This window comes from Topomyia yanbarensis, chromosome 2 (assembly GCF_030247195.1).
Source record: "Topomyia yanbarensis strain Yona2022 chromosome 2, ASM3024719v1, whole genome shotgun sequence".
NCBI lineage: Eukaryota > Metazoa > Arthropoda > Insecta > Diptera > Culicidae > Topomyia > Topomyia yanbarensis.
Genome location: NC_080671.1, coordinates 345,592,565 through 345,613,559, shown reverse-complemented (window position 1 = coordinate 345,613,559; position 20,995 = coordinate 345,592,565). Strand labels below are relative to the sequence as shown.

Here is a 20,995-nt window from a genome sequence, read left to right as displayed (position 1 = left end):
GTTGCTTTTTGGTCATTTTCACTTTTTTTAATCAAACAATATCGCTTTTTGGGCACTAAAACATTCGATAACTTCTAAGTTGTAAGAGATACAAATAAACTTACATTACAAAAATTCTGTATTTTCTTATGCTGAACAATATCTTGGAACATTTTGAAATTCTACAAAATTACCAGGAAAAGTATTTTGAAAAAAGCAATTTTCAGGGGTATATCAAAAAAATCTCCACAAATGTAAATTAAAATCGACAGATAGACACATAGTCTCTTCAGCGAAGTTAATACTTAAGATATTCTCAACAACTTTGCCAAAGAAAGTTTTTTTTTATTTTCATAAACATAAGCAAAAACTTTCTTCTCAGCTTTAGAGGGATTAATCACCCAACTAATACTTTTTAAATGCAAAAAAATATAAATAAACTTTGCTGAAGACACTATAACTAAAAATGTGTTTCGTGGTTTAAAGAATTTCTTTCACCTTTTTGCCAATTTGGATCCTCGAGTGAATTGAAAATGTCCAAAATTATCGATTTTCAACTGCCAACAACCTGCCCTTAAGGTTCAAGTTACCTTTTTTAAGCATGTGTTAGAATTGAACGCTTGGTAGTGTACGTAGGAAAATTTGTGTTCAGCTTTGCCACCGGATTATCCATTTAAACCTTTTTAAAACTCTAAAAGAAGAATATCAGTCGATTTATTAGATCATCACGATTCAATTCATGCAAAATAACTGCTGGAAAAACCATCGGCTTAGCTAAACGGTGCTTTTGAAAAAGTGGCTGTGGTTTTTTCATTGCGCAGTTGTGCTGCGTACCCCAGCTCGGTGTGGTAGTGTGATAAAAAATCACAGCCACTTTTTCAAAAGCACCATCCAGCTAAGCCGATGGTTTTCCCAGCAGGTATTTTGCATGAATTAAATCGTGATGATCTAATAAATCGACTGATATTCTTCTTTTAGAGTTTTGAAAAGGTTTAAATGGATAATCTGGTGGCAAAGCTGAACACAATTTTTCTTACGCACACTACCAAGCCTTGAGGTAACTTGAGCCTTAAATATAAAAAGTTCGCGAAACGTTGAAGAAATATTCTATTTTGATGCACCGACGGTACATTGAAAATGCCCAAAACTATTGATTTTCACTTACCAATAACTTCTTCAATATAACAAACTTTCCTCAAAGGCTGAAGAAATCCATTTTGACACATCGTCGAACCCCCTGTGTATTGAAAATGTCCAAAACTATTGATTGTCAACTGCCAATAACTTTCCCTGCAATATAAAACTCTCCCGAAAAGTCGCCAAAAAATTCCATTTTGACACATCGTCGGACCCCCCTCACCTCCCCCCTGTGCATAGAAAATGGCCAAAACTATTGATTTTCAATTGCCAACAACATGTCCTTCAATAGTTATTTATTTCTAAACAATTGAAAGTTAACCACATCAACTTCAATCCCAATAAACGGGAAAGTAACGCAAAATGTATCGCGATAACCGATGAACCGACGAAGACGATGAAAACGACGATACAATTATCGACGATGACGATGAAGGCGACGATACATTATCGTTAACGGAGTTTCCGATGACGTTGACGGGTGGTTAACGTTATCGACGATGACGATTAATTATCGATTAACAACCCTGCTCCAGATGGCTAATACAATTTTCATCTTCAATCGCGTTTTTCTCAGTTGCCAGTTTTGCAACATGGGACAATTGGGCGTAGAACGGCAGCACACAACTTGAAACGTATCCCGATGAAATTGCTATCTATCGGAAGACGAGGTTACAGATGAAACTGGAAAACTAACCCAATTAGGAGGTTGTCAACATAGATGACCGACGTAAGAATTGTCCAATCAAATTCCAGGATTCCCAAAGCCACGTTCACATGGTACTGAATCCAATTTGCGACAAACCTGCTGAAAGAACAAACGCATAACCCTATAGTGTCTCATACACAAGTGGAAAAAAGCAACTCCAACAATTTCACGTATAGATCCACATCCTGCAGCTACTAGGTGGTAATTGACTTTTTTGGATCACAGTTCGAGTCAACCGTAGCACCGACAGGTTGGCAACCGATTATTGCAAGCAACTAGTTTATTGGACGTAAAGAGATACGAAGCTATCAACGAACGTAAGGACACGATCGCCATAGACCGACAACCAGTCTTCCCAAATGAACATCGAACACCATGTTCACTCTAGTTTTGTGCCCATCCTACACCATCAATTCGTGTGCAAACTCGAACGTGCTAATGCGTACCAAAACACGAGCACATGTTCATCTGCACAACTGAATCCCATGTACGCACGCGGTGTTCGTACACACAGATTCTTGATACTAGTTTTCTCTTTCTCTCACCCATCATCATTAGCATTGACTCATTCTGTTTTGTGTGTGCCTTTCTTATGTACGCACACGGTGTTTAAACCTAAGTTTGCACATCGTTCGCTTGGGTTCGGTGTTCGATGGGTACCTGTGCACAAAGGCAAAGCATGTTTGAGGTTGAACGCGTGCACGAAATTTTGTGCACAGGTGCAAACTTGTCGATGTTAATGGGAAGACTGCCGACAACTTGCAGAATCCCTGACCCACACAAACATTCGGTGGCTGTGCAATTGAACTGCAGCGCTGCACATGGATGGTTAAGAGGTATAAATAGATGTGTTCACAATCCAGAAGCACAACGGGTGGACGTCATAGCGTCCACACAATTCAATAGGAGCTGTACAAAAAGTATGACGTAAGCAAAATTCATCTTACGAATACTAAAGTGCCATCTTAGCCCAGTATATAACATATTGAATGAGGAAACACTGGGTGCTCTTGAGGTCGTAGCAAAAGCGCCAACAGCAGACTGTTTGGCATAATTATCATTGGGCATAATGGTTATTTGGCAAAACCTCTGCACTGAGACTAATGCTTTAGACCGAATATTAATTACAAAATAAAAAGAAAATCATGTTGCGATTAAAGGTTTGCTTGCGAAGAAGTGCTGTTTCCGCCACAAATTTAAAAAATACTTGCCGCATCCTAATGTGGCTACGCCACATCGCTTTCCAACCGTACTGTATTAAACTAGCTATAGCCCGTATGTTTGAGTAATCCGGGCAAACGAGTGGAGTACAGGTTTGCCAAATGACTTATCGACTGTATGCCAAACGGGCTTATGCCAAATGGCCTGACACCGTTAACTTTCATTCCCCTCGAGGTGAACCAGTAAGAGGTGTCGACGCCGAACTATTTTCGCTATCAAATTGCCGTATAGTGAGTGCAACCGTTGAAGCGTTAGGTGGTGTATAAAGAAGAATGTCAGTTTTACCAAACCATGTTAACCCTTTCATGCCCAATGTTTTTCTAGTGCATGCAAGGTTTCAAAAAAAAATTCTTTTAAAACAGTGGGGTCAAGAAAAACGAAAAGCCTTTTTGCATAAAGATAGATGCTTCCCTCGTAGTGCTAGAAGCTGCTCAAAGACAGTATAAATTGATGAGTTTTATCAATTTTCAATAATATTTCAACATATCGAAGATATATGAAAAATTAATTTTCCGTCGTCAACGTAAACTGTCCCTGGCAGCACTGCTCCATCGGAATCACATCAGACTAGTTGCAATAACTTCAGGCCTATAACTAATCCTTGTAAATGTTAACATTCAAATGAATGGTAATAGTCACATTTAGCCTTACTTGTTTTTGTGAGCAAATCTTGCCACAATCTAAAGTTATAACTATTGGGATTTTCGATTGATTGACACCGGTGTAGTGGATCGCACTGGTTTTGCACTTTCTAGCAGAAGTGTCAATGAAACATACCCACTTCTGCTAGAAACTACACCGGTGTCAATCAATCGAAAACCCCATATTTAAAAGCGTTGTTGTCCAAAAACAACATGGGCATGAAGGGGTTAAATCAATTCTGGCTGAGATAATGGTGAGAGTATCTACCCAACCATTGCACGCAGAACACAGAACTTCGAACTTTAAGGTAAAGCGATACCAAAATCACAACAAAGGTTCGGTTATGTTCGGGTTACGTTCAGCATCTGTGTGCGGCTAGAAAGTACTATACCGATATGAGATGGCACGCACACAAGCGTATCGTTCAGCAATCAGCTCAACTCAGCTGGTTTTTGCACCACGTGTTTCATTTGTTTTGAAAAATAAAAAGGGACACATTTCCCAAACGAATCGAAATTCCGTGAAGAGAACCTATTCATCAGCTTGTGCTAACATGCCTGCATACAGTGATACAATTTCTAAGCAATCTGAGATAAAACACTCAAGTTACAAAAGATTTTGTCTTGCGCACCAATGCAATGTTTTGATTTTGATGATGAAATAAAAAGAAGAAGCAGAAACGACGGTAGCCATTTTAGCTGCAACCTTGTGGCTCTATTCAGCATGTCCTTAAGGTTAGACGCTTGATGTTTGACATAATTGTGGTGTATCCAAATTAGGATGATCAATGTAATATAGATATTAGAATTATTAAAAACATCTAGCAGTTCACATATCAACCAGAAGTCAGAACAACAGAGTTGTACTTAGAAGATCCCGAAAACTCACTTATTACCCAAAAATTGGATAACAATATTTTTGAAATCCGGAATCAGCAGTAGCCGAGTGCTCTGCAGTTCAGAGCTTCAAACTTAACGAGCGAGTATTTCTGACAATCTGCCCCTTTGAAGAAGGTAACAAAAATTCAATGACTAAATTTCATTTTTGTTTATGCATGTCCGTGAAAATAAACCGGGATGTAGTATCCTATGGCAGATGTTCTCTATAGTAAAATGCTAATGAATCTAAAATATCTATAACTTTGTATTTTGGCAGCTTATTACTTTGCCAAATTACGCCAGCCTCATGATCAGGCTTTTCCCATCAAGCGACACGAAACCAGTAAATATACATAGGAACTAAACCCAGAATGTAACTAAAAAGAAAACTTAAAAAATTATAACGATAAACTAAATCTATCAACAGTTGATTCAGACTGATGACGTCGCTTGGATCCAACACCGATTATTTCAGGTAAATAAATAAATGTTAATTATTTACTTCAAATATAGCATCTAATTATTTACAATACTTTCCAGACGCCATCAATCATGCAACTATCAGAATGGTCAGCTGCTTTAAAAACAATTTCAAAATATTTTCCTAAAGTCGAAGCAGCTGGCGGTCAAATAGTACAACGAACACAGTCGCCAATAATTAGAAGCATTCAAATGAGAAAATTCTAATATGCTCATCAACTTAAAACAAATCAAAAAGAGTAGTTCACTTCTAGCGTGCCCAATATACTATACAAAAAATCTAATAAAAGTAAAAATAACTAAAAAAACAGCGTACAAAGAATTGGGAACTGAAAACCCCGCCCTCTCATAGAAGACAACCCGTAACGAAAACTTACTTCCGAATGTTCGAGAACCCAAACATATCCTCCGAGAACATGGCTTCGGCATCGATGATCACACTATTGTCCGCGTGAAATCCCCCATCCAACAGCGAGATCAAATCTTCCGCTACGTAGTTATCGCTTCCTTCTTCGGTATCATCACCGCCTTCGTCATCGCGTGACAGCAGATTGTTCACCGCCAGATTCACGTCCAGATTGGTACGCTGCAGTTCCCGTATGATCAGATTGCGGCTCTTGCCTTGCAGGACCACCTGGGCTTGCGTGACCAGCTCCTCCGGTACGAACGGTGCCGGCACGGACACTAGCGAACGACTGCCGGACGATCCACCGCCCATGATAACACCGGTACTGCGTGAACCGGATCCTTGGGAACTACCCCCGCCCCGAACGGAATTGCTGGTACGCATGATTCTTGCCCGCGAGCGGCACTGTCTCGATGCGGGTGAGTTTTTCGAATTATTGTTCGACTGGTTTGCCGTACTGCCGGCGCTGCCACCGACCTTGTTTGCATCTTGCTTACTCAGGTCCAGCCGCTCCGGGATGATCGAAAAGGCCACCCGAAAGGCACGGCCATCCTCCAGCAGAATTCCCAGATGGGCGGGACCGATCACGATTTGCTTAACGGGAACTTTGAGCGATTGAAGTGCCGGTAACGTTTGCACTCCGTACTTGTTGATTTTGTCCGCGACTTCACGAATTCTGGAAATAGAAAGGGAAATAGTTGTTAGAATTAATGCCCAACGGATACCATTTTACTATCTCTATTTTCAATTCAGGTCAAAATAATCAAGTTAAACTCCAGCATACCTATAGATTTGCAATCTAAAATAGTTCAACATTAGTCAATTTAAGCAATCCTCAGAATTCAATTTGTGTTTTCTGAACGACGAGTAACTTCGATTATATTTGCATTTTCTAGTGCTTCTTTGCATGAGGCGAAACTGAGTCAGGTTGTAGACGAAACTGCAGTCAAAATATATGAACTGACAATGGTGGTTGGTGCAAAAATAGCAAGGGCTTGATCAAAAGCGAATATTATTGGTAATATTAAGGAACATATCCCATGGTCCCGAACAATGTATTTTGGGTCCCATTAGATATTTTCTATGCATCATACCTGAGAATTTACGGAAGCAAAAATAATAGTTCATTGGTTTTAACTGCCTTGGCCTGATTCAAAGTCGTTCGGTCGGTCAATTGGTCGGTGTTAAGACTGACAAAATATTGATTTCGAGAAAACCGGATTTAAAATTTGAATCGCAGCATCCTCTACGTTATAATTGGGAATTATTTTTTCCATAATTCTTGTTTATGTTTACATATTTCAAACCTGGCAAAAGTGTAATGTATCTGAAGGAATTCTTTATCCAGTGTTATCATTCTCATTTTTTATGTTTTGTGGCTTAGTCCGGTCTGATTTAACACCGACCAATTACAAAATTTTATTTTATTGACGAAGATAATCAAATAACATACCGGTACGACCTGGACCACTCTTGAATGTGCCGCACCGGTGTAGTGCAAAAAAGAGACAGACTGGTTACACCCAAGTTTGAATGATTGTAGCACCGACTACACCGGTGTAGTGCAGTCAAATACGAAAATGCCATTAAATACATTTGACGCAACGTTTACATGAATACCGGTATTAATCTACGTTCCTAGAATGCAAGATGCTGAAGTACGCGGTTCGGGTTACTGGAAAACTTGCTTAATCAGCTGATGTGTAATCAGAAAACGATGACTCACACAATCAATTTAATGGCCACCTTCCCAATTTTCTAGAATATCGAAATAAATGTTATGTCCGATACTAGTACGAAATGATTGTAGATATAAATACATATTGTTGAAGTTGATTTTTTGATTGACTTATGCAGTTTGATTAATGTTTCAAAGCTACTCTCTGGCAGCTCTGCAGCTGGAGATCTGTCAAAAAATCCTTAGTAAACAAACGGATTAATTCCCTCAACGATCGATTCGTGACACGACCGAAACTCATCAAAAGCAACAAACATAGCCACCGTATGCACGACAGTTAACCTGTGCTTCTGCTGCTGCACAAATAACAGCAAAAGTAATAGGAATCGGCCATTTTTGATTAGCAGCCAGTAGCGCTAGCGCTCCCTGTTATACTGCTGATGTGCTTTCGCTCATCAGCCCAACTGGCTGCCATCTTACTTTTTCAATGTTCCACCCCATTTTAAATCCGCATTTTTCCCTTTACCTGTCGTTTAGCTGATCTTCCGTTCCGGGCAGCGGATGCACCACGAAATGCAGCGTCGACATAGCTGATTTTCAGTTAATTTCGCAGCCGATTTCCTCGAAAAAGGCAATTTTTCGCTTCCTTCCGTCTGCACGCACTCTGGTTAGCTCTTCTTCTGTTGCTTCTTCTTTTTCCTCTTCCCGAAACGTCTCCTCCTGCACTGGCAGCCGTGTGCGAATGTAACTCGTGCAGGCCAAATCAAGAGTTTTGCACCCCGTAGAGGACTGCTATAGGCAGATTGCAGTACTGGCTTTTCACAGGAATATCACGACTACAAACTTGTCGCATCAAAAAAGAACTGCTTTTTTATTACACCTAATTAATGTTCTAGAAAAAGTTCACTCAACATGCTTTCAGTCATGTACGAATTCAGCTGCTACTGCTGACGACCGTGCTTCTGGCTGGAAACACGGGCGACGAACAAATCAAACTGCCAGCATTCTTTGGGCGCATCAACAGCGGTGACGTTTCCAATTCAAAGCGTCGCCGCGTGAAACTAGCGTTGCCAAGTGTACAGATATTTCAATTTTGAGATAGTCGACTGATAAATAGTAAATTATTTCAAGTTTGAGACAGTTGACAAATAAATAGTACACTGCAAATAATCCGCACATTGAACTCAAGTGCTCTACACTTAATTTTGCCGCATCTGTCCTCACACTTAGAATCCATGTGTTAGACACTTATTAACATACTTCTTTGAAACACTTTCTTTTCAATAGACGTCACACTTTAGTTTCATATGCCTGGCGTATTAAAATCAAGTGCCTGACAAATGGTTATTGATTGTAATTCATATAGAGTTCAAGTTGGAATCAACATGAATGTTATATTATTTCCTATAAAATGTGAAAAAAGTTAATTTTAAAATAGAGAGAATTTTTTCAAAGTGACTGATACATTCAAGATTTTTCAATTCGTTTTTATTTCAATATAAACTTAGCTTATATGCAAATACAAATTTACTTACAACCTAATTAAAAATATATAATCTTCTTCATAAAGTTAGTCCGTTTGGGAATCGGGAAGTTGAATGTCCAGCTGGATTTCCCGTAGCACTCCATCGCTCTTTCTTTATTCTGTAAAAAATATTATCTAATGAATTAAATATTTTACCGGAAACATATCTGTTATTCGATAATTTTACAAATTCCATCAATTTACTTACCATTCAAAACCTTTATATCCAGCCATGTTGTCTCGAATTGATGTTGGGAAAAGTGAACTTTTATTTAAGTGTTTGCACACTTAATGTTGCCGCAATTATCAGCAAACATAGATTTCATTGGGAAAACATTTATGATTGAATTCCTTGTCACTTAAAATTTAAATGTGATGACAGCTGATCATGTAATAGTGTGGCACACTTAATTTTCAAGTGTAATTTTATTGAAGGGCAAATGGAAAATTCTTGAAGTTTCAGCAACGACACGACTAGACACTTGCATCCCGAAACTGTATCGCAAATATGACTACCCCTCAGTGACTCAGGTAACTGGTACTGTCAAAATTGACATTAGGTTAAAAAGTTCATGAAACTAGCAGCACTGATTAAACTGTTATTTAATCGTTTCCATTGTAACACTTGGTTACCAGTGTTTTCAATAAACAGTAAGAAATAAAGATGGTGAAAATATTTGAAAATTGTGTTTTCGTGCAAGTATTAGGTACATTACTTCGCGTTAACTGTGAGGTTGGTATTCGAAAGAATATCAATTTTGTGCTGTACGGAAAACGTGTGCTTTTGTGGCAGCAAGTCATTGAACAACCAGTTAGCAGATGTAATTTCCCAGTAAGCCCCGAGATTTCGTGACAGGTAAGTGAACAATAGCGATTTTTTTGCCGGACATGAATTAAACTAAATAATGTATTGTCAGGAAAAAAGGCAGAGCTAAATACCATGGTGAATGTGGATTGGAATCCAACTGTAGCCTAGGAAATATCATCTTAATGACTGAAGATGACCAAAACCAAGAAAAACCAAGGGGCTGAAAACCGTTATTAGTTTGCTTACTGTAAATAAAATACGGTTCCAATTACTACAACGAACCCGAAGCGGCCCAGTAATCACCTCTACTGAACTTTACCTATTTTCAAAATATACGGGGAATCTTTTTGAAGTTGTGTCGGCAAACTATCATCAGTGTACCCTTTATAAAATAACTATGTTTCGGTGTAAAAGTTGGGGTTTCAGATCATAAAGTAATAATGTAGGTACTGTAAAAGGCGAAGAGCTATTTTTTATTAAACAATATTATTATAATACTTGGATGTCTCCCATTAAAAAGCAAGCGTAACTACATGGAAAAATTTATAGATTCGGATAGTAAGGATGACGGGGATAAAACGGCCCGATTCAGAGGAATCGATAGACAAACCAGGAATGTGGTGTGAAGCGAATGTGAATTCTACACCCGAGGATTATTCATATGCTGCCAGTGACCTTGGTCGTTTAAATTATAACGTTGTGAAAATAAAGGAATTTTATATGTTAGGTTAATTGGATATTATCATTAGTATACCTTTTTAATAACTATAATAATATATTTTCAGAATAATATTGTCAAAAACAACATTTTAGCGTCACAAAATTTTGGTACTGGCGAGCTATAGTGTATATATATAAAATTGTAACAAAAATAAGTAAAGGGCCCTATTCTCACAGTCACGTCACCTAGTGAGTAGAAGGAAATTTTGTTCTAATCACTAGGTGACGTGACTGTGAGAATAGGGCATAAAATGTTGGTATCCTACTTGCAGTTACAAACATCGTATTATCTTTGGTTCTAAGTAATGGAAACACGTCGGAAGTAGTGCGCATTAATCGTACAAAGATGCGCTATAATGCGCACTACTTCCGATGTCATGGATTAGCACTGAACAAGAGAAAAACGATTGTCCCTAGTTGGATTTTCCCAGATTTCAACTGTAACGATAATATTCACACAACTATGTTTTCCACGGATAGACGCGCTACGCCAAAGAGCGCTCACAAACCTGCTTAAATCACGACAAACATTAGCTTCTTTGAAAAAGGACCCTTTATCGATTGAAGTTGAATTTAATATTGGGGCCGTACACAAATGACGTAGCTTTGTTTTGGCGATTTTTCTCTAATTACTACGTCACACAACTTCTGACCCTACCCTCCCCCTCGTCACACTTCCTCACAAATTTGGTATACCCTCCGTACCCCCAAAATACTACGTCATTTATGGGGGCCATGCATAAATGACGTAGCATTTAGTAGCATATAGATGATCATTGCATCAAGATACGTACATATTAGACCGGCAACAATTTTGACTTTTTTTCGGAACACTGTTTGATCAAACGGTAATTGGTTTCACATACCATTTGTCAAATATGAGCTTTTTTCGAAAACAAGTTCACTCACAAGAGTTTTCAAGTTTGCATGTGAAAATATATGAAAAATTGGCAAAAGAAGCAATAAATTCAGTAAAAATGCCAGTATCATCTTGCACATCCCGTAATCTGCAGATGCAAAGATCAACATTGCCGTGTACTGCAAATTGATCCGATTTTGCAGTAAAAATATATTCTCATATAAAGTTGTGTTTCCCCTCTTTCTTGCACATACTTAGAATTTCAAAAAAATCGGTTGGTCTTCAAAGTTAAATAACTTTGTCGGGGAACCTCCAAATACAAATAATATGAATAACTCGTGATTTAAGATTCAGTAGAATCGCATTCACAGAGATCGTAATAGCATCAGCCTCATAGAAGAAATAACTGTACCACAGATAACAGACTTTTAGGCTAGAACAAAATTTCTTCAAAAACGTGTGTAAACTTTCAAATAATAAACGTTGGAAATCCGTGTTTCACTATTGCCATCTGCGCAACTGTTTGCTAGACGTGTTTGACAGCTGCACCCTAACTGCATTGTATCGATCACTGCGCCATCTGCATACGTTTGCCAAACGTGTTTCAGACGTCTAATTTATTCGGAATTTCAGTAGCGGGTATTTACACACGATTCAAATCGAGCCTAAACGTCTGTTATCTGTGACTGTACTATCGATGCTATTTGTGGCAAAATTCAAACATGTAGTACCTCGTTCTCCGAAATACCAGGTTCGAACACCTCTGGAGCTTGAAGCCAATCTTGCCGGTAGTAAATTGTAAAGACCATTTCGCTAGGCAACTGTCAAGCCACATGCACGTACCCATCAAAGGGCAGTCGGAGCGGGTAATTTCGAGTAAGCCTCAACCGATATTGTAAGTGAATCTACAGTTCTTAATACTCGTGATATCCCAGTTTAGTTGTGCTTGAATGCTCTCGATAATAAAAGTAGCAGTATTTGCGTTCTAATAATACGAAAGTCAAACGGTAAAATGAAATTTTTTGCTATAATTTTCAGCGACTTTAAACAACGGTTATCTCTCGGATACAACTTCCATACTTTCACAAAATGTTCTGGATTCAAATGATCTTCATATTTTTCTGGTTTTTTTCTTATCTGACAAAACCGATTCTTGTCGCGGGACCATCTAATTAAACTTTTTCGCAGCGGTTTTTGTTGTTATGCTCTAATGCGACCACGTCCTGATATGCAGGTGACATTTTCACGTGATATTACTGAAAAAATAGATAAAGCAAATTAATATCTAAACATACTCGCTTTAATCTACTAAAGGTCTAAATTAATATGGTGTAAACCAGTTATATCAAAAAGATATGCTACGTTATAGTGCATATAGGATAACATTTGTCTGAAAATTGTAAACATCAGATGGTTGCTATCAGGTTGCTACATAGCAACTGAAAATCAAATAAACAAAGAAGTGCTGCTGGAGAAATTATTTTTTTGGCTGCATCGAGGGGTTCCTCAACGGGCCGGTAACTGGCGTTAAATAACTCGGGCAATTTTAGTCCGAAATGTTACATCGAGTTTCAGGTCGTGTCGTTGGTTTCAGCATGGCTCGAAACTTAAATTTTATGTGTCAAATCTGTTCGAAAAAAGGGTACATTATTTATTATTTAATATGATGACACTTAAAATTTATTAGCGAAAGTATTCGATCTTGCCATAGAGTAGCACACTTAATTTTCAAGTGTTATTTTATCAAAGGGCAAGTGCAAAGTTTTTGAATTTTCAGTGTGGCCTGACACTTAAATTTTATGTGTCGAATCTCTTCGAAGAAAAGTGTACATTATTTACAGTGTAAAATACATGCAATTTCAGCATTCTTCGTTTTAGATCCTTGAAATGCATATTTTTTTACAATGTTATGCATTATAATAAATTCCATACTAAATTTGCAAAAGGGCGAATAAAATTTGTTAACAAACTTTTATTTTGATGGTTTCTCTTAATTTACTATAATTTCAAAGCAGAAAACAATTGAAATTACTTCTACGAAGGGTAAAAATTTACATTAACCCATATTTTTCATGAAACTTCACTCTGCAGCAGACTAATGAGCGAAACAAGTTTGTTTACAAAAAACACTTTCGCCCTTTTGACGAATTAATATTGAATTAATACTGATAGTTGTTTTTTTGTATGTATGCAGGTATTTTAACCCACACTCAAAAAAAAGTAAACGTTATGCCCAAGGGGCGTGACACTTTCTATAAATTATAAAAATATAATGTTTTTGTAGAATTATAAACTAATTATAGTTTTATACACTTATACATTCAAAAACTTTCGAACTTATATTCGAACTTATTCTCAGTGTGCGGTGAATTTATTTGTTATTTTTCGTTGTTGACAATGTTAAATTGAAAAAAAAGCAAAAATCGCAATCTGCTTCAAAATGATTTCATCCGGAACCGATCTGATTGCATATGACGTAGAATAGAATACTTATGGAGCAGCAGGTAAACAACCAACAATAATTGTTATTATATTAATCTTCAAACAAATCTTACTTTTTTCCCTTCTTCCAGAATGTTCAACAAACATTTTGAAGATCACAAAGAAATTTAATCTACCTACTTACTGGTTTCGGTTGATGTTGTTCGGTGAAAAATATAATAAAACTATTTCCGTTGTTTACGTTTCAGCCTACTCATTCTTCGGCCATCCTCAGAAATTTAAGCCCGTTCGCTTCTCGCTCGCGGGACTGTCCAAATAAAACTAGTTTTATTTGGACAGTCCCGCGAGCGAGAAGCGAGCGGGCTTAAATTTCTGAGGATGGCCGAAGAATGAGTAGGCTGAAACGTAAACAACGGAAATAGTTTTATTATATTTTTCACCGAACAACATCAACCGAAACCAGTAAGCAGAATCGAACGGTGACCAAAGCTGAAAACACTTAATCTACCTACGGAATTCCCTCCGGAATATGAGCACTTCGTTTCGCCCAACTTCGATTTGAAAATATTCCTGTAGAACTTCCACGGCAAGTTTGAAAATGTAGCATTGAAGGCAAGGCACTCGGATGCGAATCTTGAGGTCTTCTCGTAGCAATATTGCCGCTGCAGGTTTGTTGCCACGTGGGATGTTTCAACCTGTACCCGGATGCGGGAGTAATACATGGGCTAACAGGATGCGGGAGCAATACATGCTCCGGTCGAACGGCGCGTGAAGTTTTTTAACGGACATCATAATTTTGTAACGTAATCATGTTTTGCGTGACCCGGGATCATATTAGGGATCATATGATTAAGAATAAGATTAATATGATATAGAATATGATTAATAATGTTTGAAAGAGTCGAAGAAAATTTTATTTTTTCATTGGTTAATCGTTACACTCGTTTATTAGGACACAGCATAACGTATTGCCCAGAATAGTAGTGTAAAAATTTATTTGTCGGAACATCATGAGAGATTACGTTTTCTTTAATGTCTCGATCCATGTTTTTGAAGGATTGCCTTAATTCACGTAAACCTTGAACATTCCGTGTGCAGCAACATGGCATAGAAATTAATTTTTGATCGTGCAAGTGACAATGAAGAAATTATGATCACGTGGTCGATTGGCACTCTTGGAGGAAACATCCATATTTTTTCTACGGACCGCGCAGTGGCGATAGCTGCTTTCGATTTGGTAAACTGCCGAGACGAACAGGTACTTTCCCGCTCGTTGTATCGCAATCGAAGTCCTTTGGTTGACGAGGATAAATTTGTAGAATTACATCCACAGACAAACAGACATAACACTCTTAAATTCACCATCGCTCATGTTGAAAACAATAATTTTATGAATATGTTAGTGTGCAGGAACGCCACACTTTGGGTGGTGGCGTTTGTGTGCATGCTTAGAAGTTCGCGCGTAGTAGTCGGGTAAATAACTGTAAAAATCGGTCTCCGGTTCGAGTTTGTGTTGTCAAATCAGAAAATCGTTTTCCGGTTTCTACATTTTTCTCCCATGTAATATATAAATAGTTTTTCAAATGTTCAATAATACAATAGATTCGTTTTCAGTTGTCTACTTTGGGTGCAGCTTTGTTGCTCGGACGAACTGATGGAATAATCAATCTCGAAGAAATCCAATAGGTAAAAAAGTCTATTTTATGCCGATCACTCCCAGTCGATGGCTTAAAAAATCATCCACATCCTCGAAAAGGGTAAGCTAGAATCATTGGATTAAATTAACGATGATCAACTCATGCTATTTTAGATTGCAAGATGAGTTGCTTCCAAGTATTTTTACTTTTACTTTAGTTACTATATGCAGTGAATTTCGCTGCGAAATTTTGAACTTAGGGCAAAGCGTAGGGGCTGGCTTTAAAGGTGAAAGATGCTGCAGGAAACCTGGATGCACTCAAGTGCCTATATGTGATTGCAGAACGTGTTTAAGTTGTGGATACAAGACGGCAAGAATGATTTTTTGTAAATGTGATACAAGATGATCGAACTACAACGGAGTTTAGTTTATTTAGTTTTATTCACTATTTCTTTGTATTACTCTCAAATTAAACATGAATAAAAAGCAATTAACAACCATGTCGTAGCATAATTAAATTCTCAAACGTTTTTCCCGTCAGATATGAAACTATTTTTTAAGCACCCTACCCTACATCTACCCTAAAAACGAAGATTGCGAACTGAAGAAAGACACCCAGGTTATTGTACAATTCCTGATTATTCTTTGACACTTGCATTCGGCTTATGATACTTTACAAACAGAAATCGCTAAAGCAGATTTTGAAGTGCAGATAAATTATATTTGTTACAGTTTAATATGTACTTTTAACTTGCGAACAGTAAAGCCATCTTCTTGATCGTTGCAAACATCGCTTATTGTGTGCAAAATTGTGCTTTCTGGCAATTTAAGTCCAGAATTATGTGAGTCGGATAAAAACTACAATGTCTTGGTCTAGTTGGAGATGATATTTAACGGAACTTGACATGTTGGCTTCAGGCGGGAATGCAACGCGATAATGAAAAGTTTAGCGATGGGAACAAGTATATCTGTTTACTTTCCACTTAAATTAAATCTTCGATTCGATGGTATAGCATTGTCGCACAAATAGTAAAATATATTTTCTGAAGTGTAACTTTACATAGGTTCTCTTTGTGATGATTATGCTCAACATACCGTTAATTTTTAAACAAACAAACTTTCACTATGAAACTTTTACCTGGCAACGGCGACCAGCGTCGCTATCTTCGACGAGGTGAGTAAAGAAGTTGAGAAGGAATGACGATAGGTGGCGCTAGTGGCAAGTAAAAAGGATTTTATAAATATGATCGATAAAAATTTTGTCCTGTTGCTCAATGTGTTATGTCTGTTTGTCTGTATTACATCTTCTGAAGGATATCGCGCATCACTTGTTTCCGTTTATTTTTTTCATCGAGCCAGGAAACTATCGAATAAGATGAATCTTTTCCCACTGAATCTAGGCGATTTTCGATGTTGTCTCAAAAGAATCAAGAAAAAAATTGCCACAAGAATCAAGAAAAAAATAGGAAAACACAAGAATTCTTACCAAAGTGGCCGAACGGCACAAGAGATGGTTTCTTTTCTGAAACTTCATTGGCAGTTTTTCCTCTATTGATATCTATCCCTAATCCAGGTAGTGTAATTCTGCGTTCTGGAAACACCCGTCATGATTGGATCTAAAAATAACCACCTATATTAGTCACGGTTCTACAAGCATGGGCGAGATACTAACGGGAAACAACCGATTTTGATGCGGAACTCTGCGTTACAGGAACTGCTACCACTGGCACATAACTGTTACAAGTATTGTTTCCGTGTTCTCTTTCTTTTGGCAGCAAGAATACACTTTCTCGTGAAATTTGCTTATTGAAAAACTTTGAGTGACGAAAGATCGCTATATCGGCCATTGTGGTGATCCCCATTACCCGCAGGTTGTTGACATCCCTCAGCATGACCATTTGCTAGGATGAATGCTTTTGATCTGCAACCGTTTGAATTTTTGCTTCATGCTTCAAAATCGATCGAAGGAAATCACTGTGTTGGTATGTCTCAGACAGCAACTAAAAATATCAAAAAGTCATTAGGCTGTTTTTTATGTTAATAAATATCTCACCCCGGTGCCACGGCCACAACGCCATAGTGAACTGAATTACTGATGATGGAACATCTTGGATTTCTCCTACTGATGTGAAATGTTGACGAAAGGCGCTGGAATAGTGGTTGTTTGCTGCTGTTGTTTCGGTTGGGATGGCTGAATCACTACCGGTGTTAAGAGGTGCTGTAAATAACTAGTTAGAAACAAGACTGGGATTTGCCAAAGTCGCGTTTTTCTCTCTGGCTCTGCTTTCACTATAACAGGGTAAGTCGTTATTCTTGCAGGCTCTAGTTAGTACCCGGCAGACACTAACTAAACCAGCAAGAATTATGAATAAATATTTGGGTACTTACCACTTCTTATTGATGCTATACCATTTTTTCATTGTTTTCGAATACGTTTATAACATTTATAGATAATTATAAATAAATATAGAGCGATATAAAAAATATAAAACCAGGTGATATATTTTTATAAAAGAGTGTCACACCCTCGACTGTTACTAAATAACGAATCATCAATCAGGTGATCCCATACCCCTAAGAGTATTCGAAATGAATAGACTCAAAAAACAAAGCACAAAATGCCAGTTATATTGATATTATTGTTCTTCAGGGGCGTAACACTTTCAATAAATTATAAAATATTAAAAATTTATGGTTTTGTAGAATTATAGCGACATTATGATTTTATATAAATACACTACAAACAAATATTGAATTGAGGAATTTTCGAACTTATTTTCAAACTTATTCTTTGTGCGTTGGATTTGCTATTATTATTGTTTACATCTGACATAGGAATTAAATCATTTTTCAATATTAAATGCCGTGCATCGGGTATGATCCCGAATGCTGTCGTTCTCGTTGTTGGCTGTAAAACGGAGCACGACCTGATAAAAAAGTTGTAAACAAACTGGAGCTTTTACGGCCGATGTTTCCAATCACTGAGCCAAAAGAGGAGCGGGAGCTACTGAATTAGTGTACCTAGATGCTTGTAAGCAGAAAACTAATTATTTCAATCTGTTGTACGAGCTGGATCTGACCGTCGAAGAAAAGATGCATTTACCAAAGAAATGTATGGTGCTGGAACGATTGAACTTTCCCCAAGGGCTAAAGAGACCATCAAATTTATATACTGTCAAGGTAACAGAAGCGAGTTTCGTGGAATTTCTTTTGGTTAACTTAACTTTATGCTCTAGGGCTTCGGAAATTTACCAACTTGTATAGACAAAACCGTGTAGGCTGCAAAAACTGCTGCTGTGCTATGAGAAATTAAAATATACATAGTTAGCATATTTTTCTAGTAAGCATTCAATGAGTGGATAGACCGAATATGCCCAATGCATAAAATTTACAACAGAAGAAACGAGAGGCAGATAGAAAAATACCCGAATAGAAATGTAAAGTAACAAAATTCTGATTTTCACTGTGACAGTACAGTAATTTTACAACAATTTGCAGTGAATTAAACTTAAACGTTTCTACAGTATATTTCAATGTAAAATCGACTTTTACAGTAAAAAAGGGGGTGGTTATGTATCTTAACATTACAAAAATCGATTTTTTCCATGCATTTTTTTCTTCAAAACAAATTCTTCAAATTGATTGTTTCATGAAATTTTATTGTAAATCTCCTGCTAGAACTCTGCGTCGAACAATGTTGAAACAGTAATAACTATAATATTTATTGTTTTATGATTGTTTGTAGGGTAAATGCTATTGTAACATTCTATTCGGGTATGCCACAGTTTATAAAGAACAGTTGCGCAAAGACTGAAGCAAATCTACCTATTGAACACTCAAAATGTCTACCTATCGGACAGGAAGAAGAACAATGCGCGAATGCGTGGGGAGTATCGTTATTATGTGATTATAATATGAGAAAAAATTCAATGATGTAATATTAACATTATTTCAAACCAGGAATATTAAAGATATAATTATTAAAAAATATATGCGCACTGATTTTTAAATTTGGCACTATTTCAAACACCGGAAGGTAGAGTTAATAATCTTCCACCGACAGTGGAAATATGAAGGTATTTCTCATATTTAAAGTGCAGCTAAAAGTTTGACAAATTTGTGTATGCATTCCACTTATATATATGTACTTATTCGAATTTATCTTACATGGCAAATTCGACTGTTTTTTGTCAGTCCCAAGCGGCAAGCGGCAAAAATCAATACATTTCGTTCTTAGTTGCGGATCAGTTGGGAACCGGAAAATCTTAAATTCTTTATACGATGTTATTTATCGTACTAATTTTTACAAAATAAAACTAAACACTTTATTTAAATTTCGAAACGCACAAAATTAACTTCTAACTGAAGCTGAGTGAAGTCATTTGAAATTCAACTAAAAATAAAAGGTTGTCAAAATTTAAAAAAGACCAATGATTGATCCAATGTTGTCAATCCTCTTTACGCAACTCTACCATTAAAAATTCTGCACGGTAAAAAAAACTTCACCCATTTTATGTATTCAAATTGCCCATTTTCGGAAGTTATTCGAGCTGTCAAAAAATGGGTATTTTTTGTTTCTAACAATGAGTACTTTTTATTCATTTCACAACTACTCGATGAGGTAATGTCAATGGGTATAATGATCTTGATAATGGGTGAAAAATCCTTAAGCATTATTTCAAGCGAGTTAAGCTGCAAACTAAAGATCGTAGTGGAACCTGCAAATTATCGCCCTGCATCGGAGTCCGTGGCGGAAACGGAACATTTCGGAAATGCTCCAAAAACAACGTCTGTTTAGACTACTGAGGATGTTGAAAATATGCGCCAGTTCGGCATTTTTAGAGCAGCCAAAAGATCCTGCCATCAAAAATATATCCAGTTGACGGTTTTATTTTGTTAAGTAGTTTTAGAATAGGATTTCTATCTAGATTCCTATACTTTTATAAGGAAACAATAATGTGAAATGAATGTTATTTTGTTTTTTTTTTTTTAATTCAGAAATAATTCTATTGACAGTATTTTTCATCGTGGCGCGAATTTCATGAATGGGTATTTTTTACGCATTTTGTTGTAACAGTTCTGCGAAAAATAATGGGTGAAACATCCCCAGGTTGACGTACAAGGTCTGTACTCATTTATGGGTACAAACGCTTTACCCATTTAATAGGTTATTCCACTTTTATTGAAAATGAGTAGTTTTCTACGCATTAATGGGTACTTGATTTTATCAGTGAAGACCAAAATCGGTAGGACTACCGATAAATCGGTAGGTCTGGCCACCCTGGTGGGGCTGGACCTTCCTCAGGTCAGCTCCTTTCTAGTATATACTTCTAGTAAGCATTCATTGAGTGGATAGACCGAATATATCCAATGCATAAAATTCACAACAGAAGAAACGAGAGGCTGATAGAAAATATGCTATCTATGCATAAATAAAATTCTGCGCGCACGCAGAATTTCATTTATGCATCGATAGCATACTTTTCTATCTGCCTCTCGTTTCTTCTGCTGTAAATTTTATGCATTGGACATGTTCGGTCTATCCACTCATTGAATGCTTACTAGAAGTATATGCTAGAAAATGCATAAAAATCACAGCAGAATAAAAGAGACGGGTATAAAAAGTATGCTAATCATGCATATTTTTATTTCTCAGTGTGTGCCATTATGAAAAATCTGGCATAATGGCAACTTTGCAAGGGTGAGTGATGATTTTTAAAAGACTATTAGAAGCGACGCTTCCCAAACAGGCTCTTATTCGAACTGCCAGGCTGCCAGTTCACAACGCAAATGTCATCTGTATATTTTGTTTACATCGCAAGACACGAAAAGGTTATCCAACCCGAATGAATGTCACACTTCGGGTCATTTCAAC

At 37.2% G+C, this 20,995-nt stretch overlaps 1 protein-coding gene across 4 annotated transcripts in view; it reads right to left on the bottom strand.

The window, feature by feature from the left end:
* The window catches only part of LOC131684154 (E3 ubiquitin-protein ligase hyd), a 46,210-nt gene extending 38,099 nt beyond the window's left edge, over nt 1–8,111 (bottom strand). For all 4 annotated transcript variants that reach the window (XM_058966749.1, XM_058966752.1, XM_058966751.1 and 1 more), the window contains exons 1-2: nt 7,657–8,111; nt 5,424–6,128 (exon numbers count right to left, since the gene is read on the bottom strand). In XM_058966749.1, coding sequence (XP_058822732.1) covers nt 5,424–6,128; nt 7,657–7,718 — 767 coding nt within the window. In that variant the 5' untranslated portion in view covers nt 7,719–8,111. The remainder of the gene's footprint in view (nt 1–5,423; nt 6,129–7,656) is intronic.
* Between the last annotated feature and the right edge of the window lie 12,884 nt (nt 8,112–20,995).